This window comes from Lycium barbarum, chromosome 4 (genome assembly GCF_019175385.1).
Source record: "Lycium barbarum isolate Lr01 chromosome 4, ASM1917538v2, whole genome shotgun sequence".
Classification (NCBI taxonomy): Eukaryota; Viridiplantae; Streptophyta; class Magnoliopsida; order Solanales; family Solanaceae; genus Lycium; species Lycium barbarum.
Window position 1 is genome coordinate 25,710,505 of NC_083340.1, and position 21,116 is coordinate 25,731,620.

Here is a 21,116-nt window from a genome sequence, read left to right on the forward strand (position 1 = left end):
AGAGGGAAGAGAATGAAGTAAGTTCCACTCATTCTTTCTAAAATTATCCTTATCAAGGTATATAATTACAAATAGTCTTAATAGAGTATAAAAGAGAAAAGGTATCGTAGCATAGAAGTAGGTCCATGAGTTTCTTTTTTTGTTTTTCGTTATTCGGTTAAAGCTATTTCTTCTGATTTTGATAAAAGTTTCCTTGATGACACTCAACTTGGTCCCACTTTTCCTCTAAATAATTTCTTTACGCTTCGTAGTCATTAATAATCAACTTTTACTTATTATTGTAATTATTTCCATTTTTAATACAACTACTCTATTGGTAATACTATTATTACTACTCTCATTATAAACATTAGTACTATTATAATCGTATGTTGTTATCATTCTTACGTATTATTAGTAATAATAATAATAGTCACTACACTAATTACTAAAATTATACTCCCTCTGTTTCAATTTATGTGAACCTATTTCCTTATTAGTCTTTGTCAAAAAGAATGATCACTTTCTATATTTGGAAACACTTTACCTTTATGCAATGATTTATAGCCACACAAAATATATGTGACTCATTTAGGACCACAAGTTTAAAAGTTTTCTCTTCTTTCTTAAACTCCGTGCCTAGTCAAATGAGTTCACATAAATTGAAACGGAGGGAATAGTTCGTATTACTAGTATTATTATTTAGGTAGTATCTTTATATGTATATTTTCTAGTTATAATATTCATATTTTATTTAGCTACATAGTAGTAAATAGTATGTGTTATAATTATAACATATTTAAAATTATTAAGATAAGGAAGTCAAAGAAAATGTTGTTGTAGGAAAAGGCACCATTTCAGCCAATTATATCCAACACCATTTTCAACCAATAGCTAGCCTCCAGCCCAATTCCCTTAACTAAGCCCAAATCTGTTTAACCCCTTTTATCAAATTAATCCCAGCAGCCCACATCATATATTAAACACAAAACTAGGGTCTCATCTCCTCATACTCCAAAACAGGCGCCCTCTCCTCTTTTCCTCTTTAGTGAAATTTCACCATCTCCATTTCTCACCAACAATCTCTGCCTCGCCAATTCTAGTAAAATCTTATCCCTCCTTTTGATGCTTTTCTCCAACGTTCATCTCTGGCACAAATTTGGTCAAACGAAAAGAGCCAAAAAAACTTTTAAAGAAATCTGCATTTTCAGAGATTTGATTCTCTATTCAAACGACCATTTCGTTCTTCAAATCCCGCCCAAAAAATTGAGAGTTAAAACCTAGTTCTTCACCTATAAATACGACCTTTAAGATCTTAGCCAACCATCTTTCATCCCTGTGGTTCTACACAGCTTAGACATTATAACATTTCTACTATCTTTGTCCAAATACTCTAAAAAGAAACTTAGCTCTCTGTAATCTCTCAATCTCGGTTTAACTCAAACTAGTTCGGGTTTCAACCCCATTCGTAAAAGAGTAGACCTAAAACCTCAAAGCTCAGTTCACTGCACCCAAAACAGCAATATGGAGTCTTCATACAAGACTCTCTATACCATTATAGAGTCATCACGTCTCATCTTCTTTAACTCCATTTCACACCAAGAAAACAAGTGGAGTTACTTGGGATGCCCATGGTGTTTTTCTTCGCTTTCGTTTTTATCATTTGTTCTGTCTAACTCTTTAAGTATGAATGTTGATGTGTGTGTTTTGGGGTTTATTTCAAATTCGGGTTTGTGATTAGGAGTGAAGTTATTTTTTTAATCACTTAAGAGTCTTTTCTTATTTTACAATAAAAAATTATTTAAGAAATCTGTTTCAGTGCATCTATAAATTTTCTAGCCAACCCTTTTCCTAAATATTCAATTTATTCACCCTTTAAACTAGCACCTTTATTTGGCAAAAAAAAAAAAAAAAAGAGTAAAATTGTTTTCCCTTAATTTAACTTCTTGGTCCACTTTATTCCGTTGGTTTAGAATTGTTAGGGGTCGCTTGGTACGAAGGATAAACATAAATAGTCCTGGGATAAGAATTTAGTAATTCCTTATCCATTATTTGATTAGTAATCATGGGATAAGTTATCCCAGGAGTAAAAATAGTGCTGGGATAACTTATACCTGCCACAGGGTGGAATAAGTTATCTTAAGATAAGTTATCCCGGATAAGGAATAAACCTCTTCTTTTTAGAAATTATCCAATTATAATACTTTTAGTCCAACATACCAAACAATCAATAAAAAATAACTCGAGAATAACTAATCCCAGCATAACTTATCCCAATATAATTAATCTCAGTATAACTTATTTCAGCGTAATTTGTTTTTGAACCAAACGACCCCTTAACATTTTGCTTTTAGGAAGCTATTTTATCACTTGTACATTTTTTGGTTTCTAACTAAGTACTTAGTTATGTTTTCAAAACTAGTAACAAGATCTTAGATTAAATTTAAGTCCAGTCGGTTAACCGTTTTAATACAGTTCTTAAAGGGTGCTTAACACATTCCTTTTAGATTAATTGAACCTTTACCTAGAATCTTAAGTTTAGTAAACTTTAAACGGTGTTAATCTTATGTAATTGATAGGTGTTCTAATTCACCTCTAAATTAATTAGGTAACGACTCTTTAAGTTAGTTAAATAATTTAGGAATCACCAACATGTTGTATCTTAATTTAATTCGGTTAAAATGGGATATAACATTCGTGTTACGTGTTTAGAAGTTTACCAGATTTTGTTTCAAGATCTCTTTTTCAATTCAACAATTTGGTCTCCAAAACCAATTGATCCGACTAATTCGTGTTTATCGTAGAGGCGGAGTCAGAATTTCAATTTTATGTGTTCAAGCAGGTTTTTGGCGATCGTCTTCTATATTCCCTGCGCATCTCGACCCTAGCTCATAATTGAACAAACTCAGGCTCCGGAAAAGGAGAATCTAGGAGGTTGAATGTAAAATGGATTTCTTTCTAGAAATTTATCTGAAACATGCCATCATCCCATCCAGTTTATGATGTCCCCACCCTAATTTTCGCCTGTTCTGCAAAAAACCAGGCAGAACGATCCCTTAGCTGGTTAGCTGAGAATGCCAAAAAGGAGTACTTTCGCCCACACAAATAAAATCCGTTACTCAAAATATTTTTCACCCTTTGGAATATTGTGGGGATTAGAATTTGATGTAATTTCTCTCACAATGGTAGCAGCATAGTATGTCAGAACATTCCTATTCAAATTCTGCATGCCATCATCTATGAAAGTAACTCACAAAAATCGAAACATGTTTATAATTCCTGAGGACTCTATTGGATAGCTCCACAATTGGCGGAAGACAATATGCTCTGGTTGGGGTAATAACCAATCTCCTAACTGTAGGGCAATAAACATAGTGATTCAAAGACAATTACAGATCGAATGAGTCACTCTATAAGTTATTGCACATAAACGAAGTAGTATAACGACAATTGATTATCAATTGAACCATTTATGAATTAAAGATGAACGTAGTGATCCAATAACAATTGAAGATCAATTGAACAATAATATGAATTATTACATATAAAATAAGTAATTTAATGAAAATTAATGATCAATTGTTCCATGCTACAAGGGCGGAGTGATTTGAAGGCAATTGAAGTCAATGGAGTGATTGTATGAATTATTACACATAAACAAAGTAATTTAATGAAAATTAATGATCTATGGAGCTATATTGTAAATTAATAAGGATAAAGGTGGTGATTCGATAACAATTAAAGGAAGGTTGAGTGACTGTATTTAGCATTACACAAACGAAGTAATAATAAAAATTGATGATCACTCGAGCCATATTATGAATAACTTTGGATAAACATAGAGGTCGATCAAGTGATTCTATTATTATGTTTGGCATAAACATAGTGATTCAATAACAATTGAAAATTGAGTGATTTTATGAAATATTACGCATAAAATAAGTAATGTAATGTAATGACAATTGGTGATCAATCAAGAGATTCAATTATTAAGTATACAACTGACATAGTTGTTGGGACTTGGGACAACTAAAGAAATTGTTGGAACAACTCAAGCAGTTGATGGGACAATTAAAAAAAATGTTGGAACAATTGAAGCAATTGTTGGGAAACTATATGAATTATAGGAGCAATTAAAGTAATTGTTAGGACAACTATAAAAATAACGACTAATTCATTATAATTGGATATCAACAGTGCGATACAATGCATAATAAAACATTAGCTAAGAGATTTAACGATAGTTTATTAGACATAAACTTATTGATTTGATTATAATTGAACACTAATCAAGTGATTATACACATAGTAAAATAAAACTTAAAGATTATGATTATTAAATATTGAAACAACTATTAAAGTTATGGGAACAACTATCATAGTAGGGGGAACAACAATAGTTGTTGTTTCAAGAACTTTAATATTACTTGTTACAACAACTTTAATAGTTGTCCAACAACTAATGTAGTTGCCCAACAACTCTTGTAGTTGTTCGCGACTGCAAAAGTTTATTTTTTTTCAAAATTCACTCAAATCATCATTGAATAATCTCAAATTTGATATTTAGCTTCTCTCAGGTGTTTACAATGATTTTCAAGAACACCCAGTTAAAATAATGACCAATTTTCAGATCTGAAATTGAACTTCAACGAATCCAACAATGGAGTTTTAATTTTTCTTACACCAAATCTCCTTCCAAGTAGTGTTTTAACAACCTATTTAAGCACAAATAAATAACATCTACTTAATTATGCAATAATTCACCAATTATTTTCGAATTTCAATCACAAATTTATAACCCAAAAGGTTCAAAACTCAACAATGGAAGAAAATTTATTTTGATTAATTTTGTTGGGGTTAAAGTGTAAATAAGTAAAGTTTGGGGTTGCTGGGAAAAGTCCTTTTTAATGAGGTTTGACCTCATTAATACTAACCACTTATTTGTCACTCCTACCTAATATTCAAGTTACTTGAAGGACTCCTACTTAATTGTCAAACTTGTTTGTCCCTTTTAATTCATTCTCCCAAGAAGCTTACAGTTAGTTACAATGACGTGTTTTGGACACACTGGGTAACATGCGGGAAGGATGCACCCATTTGCTCTTTTTTGAGCAAGTACGGAGAATATTTGCCACAAAAAGATTATAAGAGATTGAACAATTCATTTTTCTCGGTTAAGTTTTCAGTCAAATAATGACATTTTTGGCCTAATTAAATAACCACAGAACCTTAACAGAGACTTGTTTTTGGGCAAGTTACATATTTGCCCGGTGAGTCAAAAATATTGTATTCACTAGTCAAATATACAAATAATATATATTATTTTGAATTAAAAATATATATTTCCTCGCTATTAGTTTGGTGGGCGGCTATTTATGTTAATATTTTTTTTACCCCTTTTCAAATATTATAAATATGCGACGTGAGCTCTCGGGATGAGCCATCAGATAGTGTTTAGTGGCAACCAGGACCGGTTATTGGGTAAAGTCATCAAGGTTTAAGATTTAAGCCCCTAATTTTTTTAGGGCCCCACTTTTTATCAATATAAGACTATTTTTTTCTTTGAAAAATATAAAATACTTTCAAGTGTCAAACTCATATTTTTTCCCATCTAAGATTTGTTTTTCTTGACCATTTTATTACGCATGTATAGAGTATTTATTACAACAATTTAAATATGTCAACTAGAAAATATGAATTTGGTTATTTAAAAAAAAAGAGAAATAAACTAAATATTAATACAAACTCAAAAATCAGCTCTTGATAATTTTTATTTTAACACATAATAAAAGACTAAGGGTGTATTTGGTATGGAGGAGAAAAATTTTCAGAAAACGTTTTTCAATTTTCTCATGTTTGGTTTGTTAAAATTTTTAAAAAACATTTTCTATAGAAAGACAAGTTCCTAAAAAATGAGAAAAATAGCTTCCCAAATAAAAAATAAAAAACAAGTTCAATAAATGGCATTCTACATTAGTTATTTCCTAGCCATCCTATGTACGGAAGCATTTTTCATTTAGAAGAAAATTAAGGCCTCACGCTGAAGTTTTGCTTTAGGCCATTGAAAGAGCCGCCCCCGGTGGCAATATCTTTTTCTTATTATGTTAGCCATGTCAGAAAGTTTATGAGTCAATTTTTAGTACCTGCTTTAAAACATCGGATTTCATATTTTAGTTGTATTTACCTGCGTGTGTTTTAACCTAAACGCATAGGGATATGTATAGTTGAACGTAAAGTGTAAATACATTCAATTCCTATACCACAACACTTTTGTCTCGTGATTTCTTTTTGTTACAGAGTATAATTAAACTATTACTATCACAAAGACAAGTGAAAATATATACCTAATAAGAAGTGGAGTGAGAATTTAAAATTTATGAGTTTTGAATTTGCCATTAAACTTATAGTTTGTTTTAATTATTGAGTTCGATTAAATATTTAAACATATTTAATGAATTTGTTAATACGATACAATATCTAAGCAAATGTTAATAAACTTTTTCGAACACGTATCTAATATTGTAGCTCCCTTCTTGCACATAATCATGATAAACTCAGTTGTGGCACTTATACAAGTTTAGGTAATTATAAAAAAAACACCGCTAATAATTCAAACTTTACATTGGAAAAAAGTGAATATATATACAACAAGAGCCAAAAAAAAAAAAAAAAAAAAAAAGAAGAAGTAAGAACCAACTGATTCTTAAATTAAGTTTTCGTTACACTCAAAACATTTTGAAATAAAAAATAAAGCCCATCTAATTAATCAAGATCGATCACATTCTGCGTCTTCACCTTTACCTTGGTCAGCATATTTTCCACTGAAGCCTTTGAAGCTAATTTATGATTGAGACCAATTTGTATCAAAGTACGTAGCAATAAAACAAAAGCAAGTTGAATATTAGCATTCAAGATTTCAAAATACCACGTAACAAAGGAAATGACATCATAAAGATCGATCAAGACAATGGAGAACAGAAGGATAGCAAATGTGAGTAAGAGGCAAATCAAGATGACGAAGACAACAAAAAGCAGAATGCATGAGATGATTGAGCCATAAAGAAGTGCAACGAGAATTAGCTCAATATTTGGTACCATTTTTCACGAGAGAATTAACAATAGATCTATGAAGAAATAATGATAGAAGATGCGGTATGTAGTATATATTTTCATTTTGCTTGTTAGGTTGGGAGAATGTTTGATTTGGAGAAAAGAGAGGGAAGAGAATGAAGTAAGTTCCACTCATTCTTTCTAAAATTATCCTTATCAGGGTATATAATTGCAAATAGTCTTCAATAGAGTATAAAAGAGAAAAGGTATCGTAATTCGTAACATAGATATAGGTCCATAAGTTTCTTTTTTTTTTTCTTTTTCTTTTTTCGTTATCTGTTTAAAGCTGTTACTTCTGATTTTGAAAAAAGTTTCCTCTTACGCGTTTAAAAGTTTACCAAATTTTGTTTCAATATCTCTTATTTTATTTCACAATTCGGTATCCAAAACCAATTGATTCGACTAATTCGGGTTTGTCGTAGAGGCGGAGTCAGAATTTCAGTTTTATGAGTTTTAGATTTTAATGACGATTTCACATGTTAATAACTGGATTCTAAATTTAATAGTTGTACATATTTAATGAATTAATTTAACACAAATACTTCATATGAGCAAAAGTTAGAGTTCGGCCGAACCTGTATCCAGGCTTCTAGTTAGTTTCACCCCTGCTCAGAGGTCCCATTAAAGAAGAAGCACTACGAGAATTTTCACTATTCTTATATTCAAATTCGAGACCTTTGATCAGGGGGTAGACAAATCATAACAGTACCACCTCACTTTGAGGAAAACTTATGAAGGAAAATGCATAGAGAGACAGTAATGATTTATGCAAGGAGAAATAATAAATTGGAAGAAGAGAACTAGCATGATAAAGAAAAGTCTGTCAATATAGCTAAAGACGACTGCCTAATATACTTAAGTACTCCAATAAAAAACGGAGAAAAGTAGTACATTAGGCAAGTCATCCTTGGCTAATTAACAAAGGCTTTTCCTTTCATGTAAGACCTCTCTTCCCATTTTTCTTTATACCACTATGTTTTTCCATGAATGTTATATGTAATTTTGTTTGTAGATATAATTGGCTTCCTTCGGCTCTGTATTTATAGCTAAAATTCGATGCATTTCCTTTACACAATTTGCCTCATCCATAAATTCTTATGCCCCTGTTCTCAATCCTAATCACCAATGTTTATTTTATTCTATTGGAGGAATATGTTTATTTAGACAGGAGAAAACTAATAACATAATTAATAATATTAACTTCTTTCTTCTTCTTGATATATAATTGTCAACCACATTGGAACATATGATGCTAAAAGAATTGAAGTTTGTGATAAGATACTGATCCTTGACATTCTATTATAGCAGGTCATGATGAGGCAATTGGCTTGGAATCAAATAATTAGAGCACTAGCTAGATAGCTACTTGACCTTCAAAAGCAGTCAATATATATAGATGCTGCTGGACATAGTTAGAATCACATGCACAATTCCTTCTTTAGTTATTGGCTTGAAACAACTTTTGTTCACATGCCCAATTCTTTCTCTGAAAAGGCCATTTTCATCATTTCAATCATTATTTACCGCTCTGCTATGTTAATTTCCTTTAACGTTTTCTTGTGAAAGGGTCGTAGAATTAACCGGACATTTGTGATGGGACATAAACCGACCTCTTTGAAAGGTTTATGGATAATATTTTTAGATCTCATGATAAATGAATTGTAATTGGGCATATGAGATGATTTCCTAATACATCAATGGCGTGAATATGAGAGTTACCAAGCACTTAAAACTCTCACCCCACAAAAGAATATTAAAGGACAGTTTTTAGTCAAATCTCTTGTGATACTGACTTCAAATTACTTTGCAAAATTTTGTAAGTAATTTTTCTAATGAGAATGTATATGTAAACTTGATTCAGAAATTTAATATTCTTGAGTAACATTGACTTTTTAATAACTTATCTTTTAAATCTAGACAGTACTTTAAGGATACTTAACAAAAGAATCATTTTCTATAAGGTGGCCTTGAAAGTTGAAAACGTGTATACTTTGAATAAGACATACACCATATTGATTGCGTAAACTATAAATAGATAATAGAAAAGAGCTATAAAATCATCTGGTGAGTTTGTCCTGAAAAAAAGGACAAATGTTTAGACATTTATATTTTATATGAAGAATTTCGTAATTGTAAAGTTCATACAGAATTAGGACCAAATTTCTATTATATATAAGCACGGTGGGAGGACGAACATAGCTCCTCCAGCATGTACCATAAGCTTTATAAATTGTACACGCAATGAATGCTTGTACCATAAGCTATATAACTTGCACACTTAATCCAACTATTTTTATATCTCACGTGGACATATGTCATAGTACTCAATATTTATTCGCTTCTCATGTATAGGCGTATGTACTTCAATTTTAATTCTCCAACACATTTATTTCCTCCGCGCACTTTTACTTGTTCACTTTTGGTTTTTCACGTTTTTGTTGAATATTTATTCTCTTCTCATGTATAGACATATGCAGTTCAATTTTAATTCTTCTACACAAATTTATTTCCTCCGTGTACTTTTACTTGTTCACTTTTAACTTTTCACGTTCTTTAAGAATTAATAAATCTCACGTGGATATATGTCATGGTACTGAATATTTATTCTCTTCTCATGTATACACGTGTGCACTTCAATTTTAATTCTCCAATACATATTTATTTCCTCCACGCACTTTCACTTGTTCACTTTTGACTTTTTATGTTCTTGCTGAATATTTATTTTCTTCACACGTATACATGGATGCACTTCAATTTTAATTATCCGGCACATATTTATTTTCTCCGTGCACTTTTACTTGTTCACTTTTGACTTTTCACGTTATTTAAGAATTAAATAAATGAAGTACTCCCTCTGTCTCATATTTCTTGGTCACATTACTTGACTTTTCACATTCTTTAAGAATTAATAAATGAAGTACTCTTTTCGTCCCATATTAATTGACCACATAAATATACTTGACATTTCACGTTCTTTAAGGATTAATAAAAAAGAAGCACTCCCTTCTTCCATATTATTTGGCTACATTACTAAAAATATATGTCTATTTTTCTATTCTATATTTTTCTTCTTTTCCCTTTCTGATATATATAAGTGTGAAGAGAGGACTAACACAACAATAGACATTTATACCACAAGCTTTATAAATTGTACATTTTAATCAACTACTTTTTTATTGCACGTGGTCATATGTCATAGTAATGAATATTTATCTCTTCTCATGTATACACGTATGCACTTCAAATTTAATTCTCCGACACATTTATTTCCTCCGTGCACTTATACTTGTTGACTTTTGACTTTTGACTTTTCAAGTTCTTTAAGAATTAATAAATGAAGTACTTCCTCCATCCCATATTACTTGGCCACATTACTAAACTACTTTTTTATCCCACGTGAACATATGCCATCGTACTGAATATTTATTCTCTGCTCATAAATACAAGTATGCACTTCAATTTTAATTCTCCGACATATATTTATTTCCTCCGTGCACTTTTACTTATTCATAAATGAAGTACTCAACATTACTAAAAATATATGTCCAAATTACTTCTTCATTCACAGAACCAAGATAAAATTAATTAAATCTTTCACATCAATCCTCTCTGTCCCATATTACTTGGCCACAGTACTAAAAAAAATATGTCCAAATTACTTGTTCATTTACAAAATTAAGATAAAATTACAAGATAAACTTAATTAAATCTTTCTGATCTTACCCTTAGTGATAAATGTTCTTGAAAATAGTCAATTTTGATTAGAATGTATTTATTGGAGAAATATAGGGGTATGATAGTAAAATAAATCTTTCATTTTTGATTTTTTAAGGGGCGTGCAATGAAAGTGACAAGTAACATGGGACAGAGAGATTATATATTTTGCCATAATATTCATATTTATTGGTGTAAGTCTCAATAGCCTTCGATAATAATGTAAAAATGAGTAATTAATGTAAAGGGTAAAATTAATAATAAGAACACACAAATTTTCACTCATTAATTTCGTGAAAATTAATGGTCAGCCCCTTCTGCATGATTCTTCCCACTCTTCTAGCGTTGCCTAGCTTGATGGTCCCCATGATAAATAAAGGAATACAAGAAAAAGGATAACATGTATACAAATATATACACCTATAATATATGCGTAGTCGTTATATTTATACACAATCAATATAATTGAAGTTTCGTACTAATTAATAATTACCATATTAGTTTCTTTCTCTTGATATGTTAACGTGGACAAGTAAAAGTAAACAGAGGGAGTGACTTTTATCTCTATTTTCCTTCTTTTTCAATACTTTAAACGTGAAGAGAGAATGAACACTAGCAAAGCAGATTTGTACCAAAAGTTATTTTAATTCTCCTACACATAACTTGTTCGCTTTTGACTTTTCACGTTCTTTGAGAATTAATAAATGAAGTATATATTTTATTATAATATCCATATTTATTAGTGTATAGTCTCAATAGCCTCAGAAAATGATTTGAAAATAAGTAATTAATATGAAGAGTAAAATAAACGTCGACAAGTAAAAGTGAAGGGAGGAAGTGACTTTTAACCCGGTTTTCCTTCTTTGTCAATACTTTACTTATTTGCTCTCCTTTGCAGTCTCTGATTATTGTTTCTTTATATTTATAAAATGTATTACTTTATATTTTCAATTCAGAATTAAAATTTGGTGATTTACGATATAACATACATCTTTCTAATTTTGATTTCTTTGTAACAATTTGTTTTATCTATAATTGTTACTATAAATAATAATAATATATTTTTTAATTAATTTAATAAAAATATTTTATTAGTTTTGCTTTTAAAAAATCAAATATATACAACAATGGTTCCTATGTTTGGTTCTGAGCAGTTACTTAATTGAAATAGATATCAACCTGTCGGTATATATATAAAAGATATTAAAGAATTTAAAAGAAAAAATTTAGAATCAAAATATTAATTTCCCCTCATATTGTTGCTAATTTTGTTTTTCATATCGATGAACAACTTTCATTGTCATGATAATAAGAAAAAAGACCGACTCTTTCCATCTCAAAGACTTAATTCCATCAACTCCCTTTTTTAATTATAACTAAAGTGATGGTACATAAAATATATTTTGTATATGTTGCTATATATAATAACGATTAGAATGTTTTTAAAAATTATTTCCAAAATACAAACCTTAAAGACTGGCTAATTAAAGTGAACATACATATTTGGCCCGTGCATCGCACAGGCATGTACTGCTAGTTATATATATAAGTGGTAAAGATGGACAAACATGGCTATTAATACTTGTACCAAAAGCTATATTAATTGTACACTTTAACACATCAATGAATACTTGTGCCAAAATTTATATAAATTATACACTTTAACTAACTACTTCTTTATCCCACATGGACATTTGTCATAGTACTGAATATTTATTTTTTTCTCATGTATATACATATGCACTTCAATTTTAATTCTCCGACACATTTATTTCCTCCGTACACTTTTACTTGTTCACTTTTGACTTTTCACGTTCTTTAAGTACTCCCTCCGTCCCATATTACTTGGTCACATTACTAAAAATATATGTCCAAATTACTTGTTCAGTTACAAAATCAAGATAAAATTAATTAAATCTTTCCCATCTTACCCTCTCCGTCCCATTACTTGGCTACTGAATATTTATTCTCTTCTCATGTATACACGTATGCACTTCAATTTTAGTTATTCGACATATTTATTTCCTCCGTGCACTTTTACTTGAACACTTTTGACTTTTCACGTTCTTTAAGAATTAATAAATGAAGTACTCCATCCGTCCCATATTACTTGGCCACATTACTAAACAACTTTTATATCCCACATGGAATATTTCATGGTACTGAATATTTATTCTCTTCTCATGTATACACGTATGCACTTCAATTTTAATTCTCCGACACATATTTATTTCCTCTATACACTTTTACTTGTCCACTTTTGGCTTTTCACGTTCTTGAAGAATTAATAAATGAATACTCCCTCATTGCCAGGGGCGGAGCCACACCTATTCAAGGGTAGTCATATGAACACCCTTCGTCGGAAAAAATGTCGGATGCCTATATTAAATATAGAATTTTGTGGATATATACTAGTAATGAACAACCTTTACATAGAAGAGAAGGATAGCCCAGCGGCTAAGGGTGTGCAAACTCTAGCTGAGGACGCGAGTTCGAATCCCGGCTGTGTATTTTCTTCATGCGCTATTTTTTTTTTCCTAACACATCCCCTGTCCTAAAATATGAACACTCTTGATGAAAATTATGGCTCCGCCCCTGCTCCTTGCCATATTACTTGTCCACATTATTAAAAATATATGGCCAAATTACCTGTTCATTTACAAAACCAACATAAAATTAATTAAAACTTAAATTTGATTTGTTTGTAACAACTTTCATTGTCATGCCAATGAGAAAAAGGTCCGACTCTTTCCATCTCAAAGACTTAATTCCATCATTTTTTAATTATAACTAACGTGATGGTACATAAAATATATTTTGTATATGTTGCTATATATAATAAGAATTAGAATGTTTTTAAAAGTTGTTTACAAAATACAAACCTTAAAGACTGACTAATTAAAGTGACGGAGTTTAAGAAATAAAGATAGACTTTTGAATCTTGTGGTTCTAAATTAAAAATGTATATAATATAATAAAATATCATTTGAATCTTGTGATTATAGACTCAACATGTACGATATTTGAATTGTTAACTTACTAAATATAAGAAGAGGCGGACATAACCAAAATAAGATAAATTTTAACAACAATTGAGAAATTAAGGGAAAAAATAAGAGGAAAGAAACAAAATATGAAGACTTACTAAGGAGAATCACAATATCCTTTACAAAATATACAAACCATAAAGACTAACTAAAGTGAATAACTAAATTAATCATGTTGGCCCGTGCGAGTTTGCTAGTACTATATAAAGTTCGTTGATTTGGATTAAACCATCTTGTTGGACGTCACATAACTAGTCTACCTTATTAGTCTAAGATGCATTAGTGCTTGCTACTTGATCCTAATAAGTAATACACAAACTCATGTCATGTGCGCAAAGTATATGCACATCCACAAATATACTAGGTAGTACGTACTGAAAAAACATTTTGCTATCGTATCCATTACAAATCATTATTTTAGGAAATCAAGTAATTAGGGTTTTTAGATCTCAATTTGCATCGTATCCAAACTAATCGTGCAGCTTCTCTACTAAGTTTATTTATCCAACTTCATTCGAACACCTTTAATCTATGCGAAATATTAAAACATAGGACTCGTTACCCCAATAAGATTCATTTCTTAAATATACATATCGTCCAAAGTGAAAAAAAAAAAAACAGAGTCAACTTTAGGTCAACAAGTCAACTCCACTAATCCAATATGTTTTTGGATTACTCATAAGCCTGTAAGTTCAAATAAGTAATTGGTTTTCTCACCGGAATCCAGGCCAAAAAGTAAATTCATTTCTGTAGGAAATAAACCAAGAGTGGGAAACCTAAGTTATTTAGGATTTAGTTTATTAATTCATGTCTAGTTAGGATTTATTTATCACATCCATATTGAAATAGGTTTTTCTAATCCTAGTCTATTTTAGTTTCTAGTATTATAAATAGGGATGCTATGTCACATATTTTAATTGTAGTGAGATTCAAGAGTTTTGAGTTATTAAGTAAAATCTCCTACCTTCTCTCTCTAGTTTGATAAATTTCTTTTATATAGCCATTGTTGAGTCTTCCGCTTGTGCTTATATTTTTCCTTTGAGTATTTTTATTTCCTTCAAATTGGTATCAGAGCCTGTGTGAGATCCGACCAAAGCCTTGTGTGAGATCCAATACATATAAAAGAATATGGATATTCCCTATTTACCAAATTGTCCTGTTTTTGTGTTTGATGGCAAAAATAATTTAGAGAATTGGTATCAACAGATGAAGAATTTTTTCAATGTTGTTGGACTATGGTCCATTATTGATACAGGGTTCGTGGAAACCCCAGAAGGCACAACATTGACCGGTGAAGTAGCTAAAGATTTGGAGAAAAATAGACAAATGGATTATAAGACACGTTTCTACCTTGACAACAAGGTCGAATTGCATGTGTACAATAAATTTTTACATGCAAAGTCGGCAAAGAAGGCTTGGAAAATTTTGGGGAATTCATATCGAGGTTCCGCAGACGTAGGAAAAGTCAAATTACAAGAGCTTAGAAGACAGTACGATTTGGCCCAAATGAAACCTACGGAGTCTGTCAAAGAATTCTTTACAAGAGTTATTACTATTGTCAACGATATGACGACTAATGGAGAAGCATTAGACCAAGTTAAAGTTGCTGAAAAAATATTGCGGTCCTTGAGTATAAAAATTCACACTAAGAAGACAGTTCTTGAGGCAACCAAAGATCTTAGCACTTTGACACTTGATGATTTAGAAGGTGAACTGGTGACATATGAGATGTCCCTGAATCAACAAACAACTGAAACAACAGATGAGACATTGCAAGCAAAGGTGAATCAACCTAAAGAAAAAAGAAAAAACATCAAATCTAGCTGAAACAAATCAACGAGGTCACAATTTCAGAGATAGAGGACGAGGTGGTAGAGGTGATTATCGAGGCCGTGGTAGAGGTAATTTTTCCTATCAACAAATAAATGATTATAATTTCAGGAGGGAACAACAGAGTAATCAAAATTTTCAAAGACGTGATAAATCAAATGTTCAGTGTTATAATTGTGGAAAATATGGACATTATCAACGTGATTGTTGGTACAATGAATCTGAAAATAGGGAAGAACATGCAAAGGTGGCTGAAAATTATGGAGATAAACAATGGACATTATTGTTTTCTAGCTACGCGACTGAAGAAAATAAAGGGAATGAATGGTTTATTGATTTTGGTTGTAGCAATCATATGTTTGGAAATAAGGAATTATTTGTTGATCTGGATGAATCATTTAAAGTTACAGTAAGACTTGGCAATAATGCAAAGGTGCCTGTTCTTGGAAGGGGAAAAATACATCAAAAAATGAATCTTCTCATTTTATATCTGAGGTATATTATGTTCCGAGTCTTCATCACAATTTATTGAGTTTGGGGAAACTAACAGAAAAAGGTTATGATTTGCGTTTTAAGTACGGAATGAGAACTATCAGTGATGATAAAATAGGACTGATTGCAAGAATAAAGATGAATAATAGTCGTTTATGGCCTCTTTATCTCAATCGTGGTGATTTACCTTGCTTTAGTTCTGTGAATTGTGATGATACTTGGTTTTGGCATCTACACTTTGGGCATCTGAATTTTGAGAGTTTGAATTTTCTTGCAAGAAAGAATTTGGTTGATGGTTTGCCTTCTATTGATTTTCCTGACAGAAGGTGTGAGTCTTGTATTTTGGGAAAGAAGTACAGAGAACCTTTTCAAAAAGGCAAAGCTTGGAGGGCGAATGCACCATTGGAGTTAATCCACTCAGACTTGTGCTCAGTTGAAGTTCCTTCTAATGGAGGTACTAAGTATTTTATTACTTTCATCAATGATTTCAGCCGAAAGACTTGGGTATATTTTCTGAAAAATAAATCTGATGCATGTGAAGTTTTTAAGAGCTTCAAGGCTTATGTAGAGAAGCAAAGTGGATATTTTATTAAGACATTGAGAAGTGATAGGGGAATCGAGTTTCTTGTGTGTGATAATTATTTGAAGGAGTATGGTATTAAGCATCAATTGACAGCTAGATATACTCCTCAACAAAATGGTGTGGCTGAAAGGAAAAATAGAACAGTGATGGATATGGTGAGATCTATGATGCATTCCAAAAATATTCCTAAAGATTTTTGGGCAGAAGCTGTTTCCTGTGCAATTTATGTTATAAATAGGTGTCCTACTCGATCTAATTTTGGAAAAACTCCACAAGAAGTTTGGACAGGTAAGAAACCAAGTATTTCTCATCTAAAAGTATTTGGTTGTCTTGCTTATGCTCATGTTCCTGATGTTTTGAGAAAGAAATTGGATGATAAGGCAGAAAAGTGTACTTTCATTGGCTACAGTCATGAGACAAAGGGTTACAAATTATTTAATCCAGATACAGAAAAAATAATTATTAGCAGAGATGTTACCTTTGATGAGCAGAGTGCCTGGGATTGGTCAATGAAGGATCCTAAACCTTCCACGTCTCAACCAATAATTCCAGTCATTGAGGAAGGAAGTTCTAGCAGACATCAAGAGGAACAACTAGCGCAACCTGCTCAAACAGAGACATCCAATCGCCTGCAAAGACATCACCATTTACCAGCCCGTTCGCAAGACTATGTTGTGGGTAATGATAATGATTTATCCGACGAAGATATTGTGAATTTTGCTCTATTTGCAGACTGTGATCCAGTTACTTTTGAGGAAGTTGTGAAAGATGATTGTTGGATACATGCAATGAATGAAGAAATTCATGCTATTGAGAAAAATAACACATGGGAATTGACTACTTTACCACCTTCGAAAAGGCCAATTGGAGTCAAGTGGGTATACAAGACCAAATACAAATCAACTGGAGAAGTTGATCGCTTTAAGGCAAGATTAGTTGTTAAAGGATACAAGCAGAAAGCAGGTATTGATTATTTTGAGATATTTGCACCTGTTGCAAGACTTGATACAATTCGTATGATTATTTCTCTTGCTGCCAATAATTGTTGGAAAATTTATCAAATGGATGTGAAATCTGCCTTCTTGAATGGTGTTCTTGAGGAAGAAGTGTATGTTGAGCAGCCTGCAGGGTATGTCAAAAAGGATCAAGAAAATAAAGTTTACAAGTCAAAGAAAGCGTTATATGGGTTGAAACAAGCTCCTAGAGCTTGGTATACTCGTATTGATTATTATTTTATTGGACATGATTTTCATAGATGTCCTTATGAGCATACACTATACATCAAATTGAATTTTGATGGAGACATTCTCATCGTGTGTTTATACGTGGATGACTTAATATTTACTGGCAATACTTCTAAACTAATTTCTGAATTTAGGGAGGCCATGATTAGATAGTTTGAGATGACTGATTTAGGACTAATGTCTTATTTCCTCGGCATTGAGGTTTCTTAATTGGAAGGTGGAATTTTTATCTCTCAGAAAAAATATGCTGGTGATATTTTGAAAAGACTTAATATGGACAAATCCAAGCCAATTCTGGCCCCTGTTGAAGAAAAATTAAAGTTGACTAAAAATGGAACTGGTGATTTTGTTGATGCTACATATTTTAGAAAATTGGTTGCGAGTCTAAGGTACTTGACTTCTACAAGACCTGACATTACTTATGGAGTTGGATTAATTAGCAGATTTATTGAGTCACCTCGTCAATCACACTTGCAAGCAGCTAAGAGAATTTTTAGATACATTCAAGCTACGCAATCTGATGGCATATTTTATTCAAAGACTAATGATAGTAGTCTCGTTGGATTTACAGACAGTGATTGGGCTGGTGATATGATGCAAAGAAAAAGTACTTCTGGATATGCATTTTATTTGGGGTCTGGTGTATTTTCTTGGTCTTCAAAAAAGCAACAAGTTGTTGCTTTGTCAACAACTGAAGCAGAGTACATGGTTACAACAAGTAGTGCTACACAAGCATTATGGTTGAGAAGGATGCTTGGGTTTCCTCAACACAAGTAAGATATTCCTATAAAAATATTTTGTGATAGCAAGTCTGCGATTGAGTTAACAAAGAATCCAGTTTTTCATGGCCGCAGCAAACACATTGACATTAAATATCACTTGATTCGTGATTTGGTTCAAGATAAGGAGATAGTTGTTGATTATTGCAAGATAAGGAGGTTTCTCAATTGGAAGGTGGAATTTTTATCTCTAAAAAAAATATGCTGGTGATATTTTGAAAAGATTTAATATGGACAAATCCAAGTCAATTCTGGCCCCTGTTGAAGAAAAAGTAAAGTTGACTAAAAATGGAACTGGTGATTTTGTTGATGCTACATATTTTAGAAAATTGGTTGCGAGTCTAAGGTACTTGACTTCTACAAGACCTGACATTACTTATGGAGTTGGATTAATTAGCAGATTTATGGAGTCACCTCGTCAATCACACTTGCAAGCAGCTAAGAGAATTTTGAGATATATTCAAGGTATGCAATCTGATGGCATATTTTATTCAAAGACTAATGATAGTAGTCTCGTTGGATTTACAGACAGTGATTGGGCTGGTGATATGATGCAAAGAAAAAGTACTTCTGGATATGCATTTTATTTGGGGTCTGGTGTATTTTCTTGGTCTTCAAAAAAGCAACAAGTTGTTGCTTTGTCAACAACTGAAGCAGAGTACATGGTTGCAACAAGTAGTGCTACACAAGCATTATGGTTGAGAAGGATGCTTGGGTTTCCTCAACACAAGTAAGATAGTCCTACAAAAATATTTTGTGATAGCAAGTTTGCGATTGAGTTAACAAAGAATCCAGTTTTTCATGGCCGCAGCAAACACATTGACATTAAATATCACTTGATTCGTGATTTGGTTCAAGATAAGGAGATAATTATTGATTATTGCAAGACTGAAGAACAAGTTGCTGATGTTTTCACAAAGCCGCTGAAATTGGAGTTGTTCATAATGTTGAAGATGATGCTAGGCATGGTCAAGTTTGAAGATCTTGGTTTAAGGGAGGCTATGTAGGAAATAAACCAAGAGTGGGAAACCTAACTTGTTTAGGATTTAATTTATTAATTCATGTCTAGTTAGGATTTATTTATCAAATCCATATTGGAATAGGTTTTTCTAGTCCTAGTCTATTTTGGTTTCTAGTATTATAAATAGAGATGCTATGTCACATATTTTAATTGTAGTGAGATTCAAGAGTTTTGAGTTATTAAGTAAAGTCTCCTACCTTCTCTCTCTAATTTGATAAATTTCTTTTATATAGCCATTGTTGAGTCTTCCGCTTGTGCTTATATTTTTCCTTTGAGTATTTTTATTTCCTTCAATTTTCTCATGTTTCTCATTTGGGTTTTAGAGCTCAAACCCATGATCTCCATGTCAAATATCATGTATTTAGGGGTTAAAATAAATCGCCTCAAACCTAAGAGTGTTTGGTGCCCAAAAGAGTTATATGAAAAGTCTAACTTGCTCTGGTTTTAACATAACATAATAACGTAAATAGTACACATTCATAGTTCCTAGATTACAACGTGGAGTAAATTCCATTTATTTAACTTACACATTAAAAGTAAAGGACGAAGGAGCAGTAAACATACAGAACTGAAGATTATTAGTGGTAGCTAGTCACTTACGAACTTTGCGAGTGCATTCTCCACGCCATTCCCTTGTCTATATATGTGGACTAAAGTTTGTTACGGACATTTATCCGATAAAAATCACAGTATGTGTGTTGAGATATATACTATTAATCATATGTTTGGATATAATATTTATTATAGAATAATTATTTATTCAATTTTTAATAAAGAGTTAAATAGATTATGTCCTAGTATGTGAGTCCTTTAATTATATAGTAGATGACTTAGTGTATAGAGTTTAGCTTATACACGAAAGATTAAATCATCGGTTCTTATAAGTACAAAGTTTATGTTCACAATCTAAGATGGAATTTGGACAAATCCATGAGTATGATTGTAGCACAAGATTAATATAATGTATCTTCATTATTCTTATGCTAGTATATACATTTTGTATGTATTGACCGGACCAAGTAGAGATAAGTGTTTTTGTACTGAATATATAAAACAAATTCTCTAGTTCATTAAATGTACTTATACTCTTAATCTTGATATAATTATTATGATCAATGTGATTTATTCATTATTTTGATTTATTGAAAGGTACGACTCAATTGCGGGTCTATGTATTCCTGGTAAAATGGATAATGGCAAAATACGTTTGTGAAATAATAATTAGTTGATAGAATCCATGTCTCGACTTTGAGATTGATGATACCCCTTTATGAATGCTTATAAGTCTCATGTGAAAACCATGCAAATGGATTTTGT

At 31.6% G+C, this 21,116-nt stretch overlaps 1 protein-coding gene across 1 annotated transcript; it reads left to right on the forward strand.

Moving 5' to 3' along the window:
* The first annotated feature begins 18,272 nt into the window (after window positions 1-18,272).
* On the forward strand, window positions 18,273-18,776 carry LOC132637324 (secreted RxLR effector protein 161-like). The gene has a single exon (XM_060354434.1). It carries the CDS (start codon window positions 18,273-18,275, stop codon window positions 18,774-18,776), a length of 504 nt encoding a protein of 167 aa, XP_060210417.1.
* The last annotated feature ends 2,340 nt before the right edge of the window (window positions 18,777-21,116 follow it).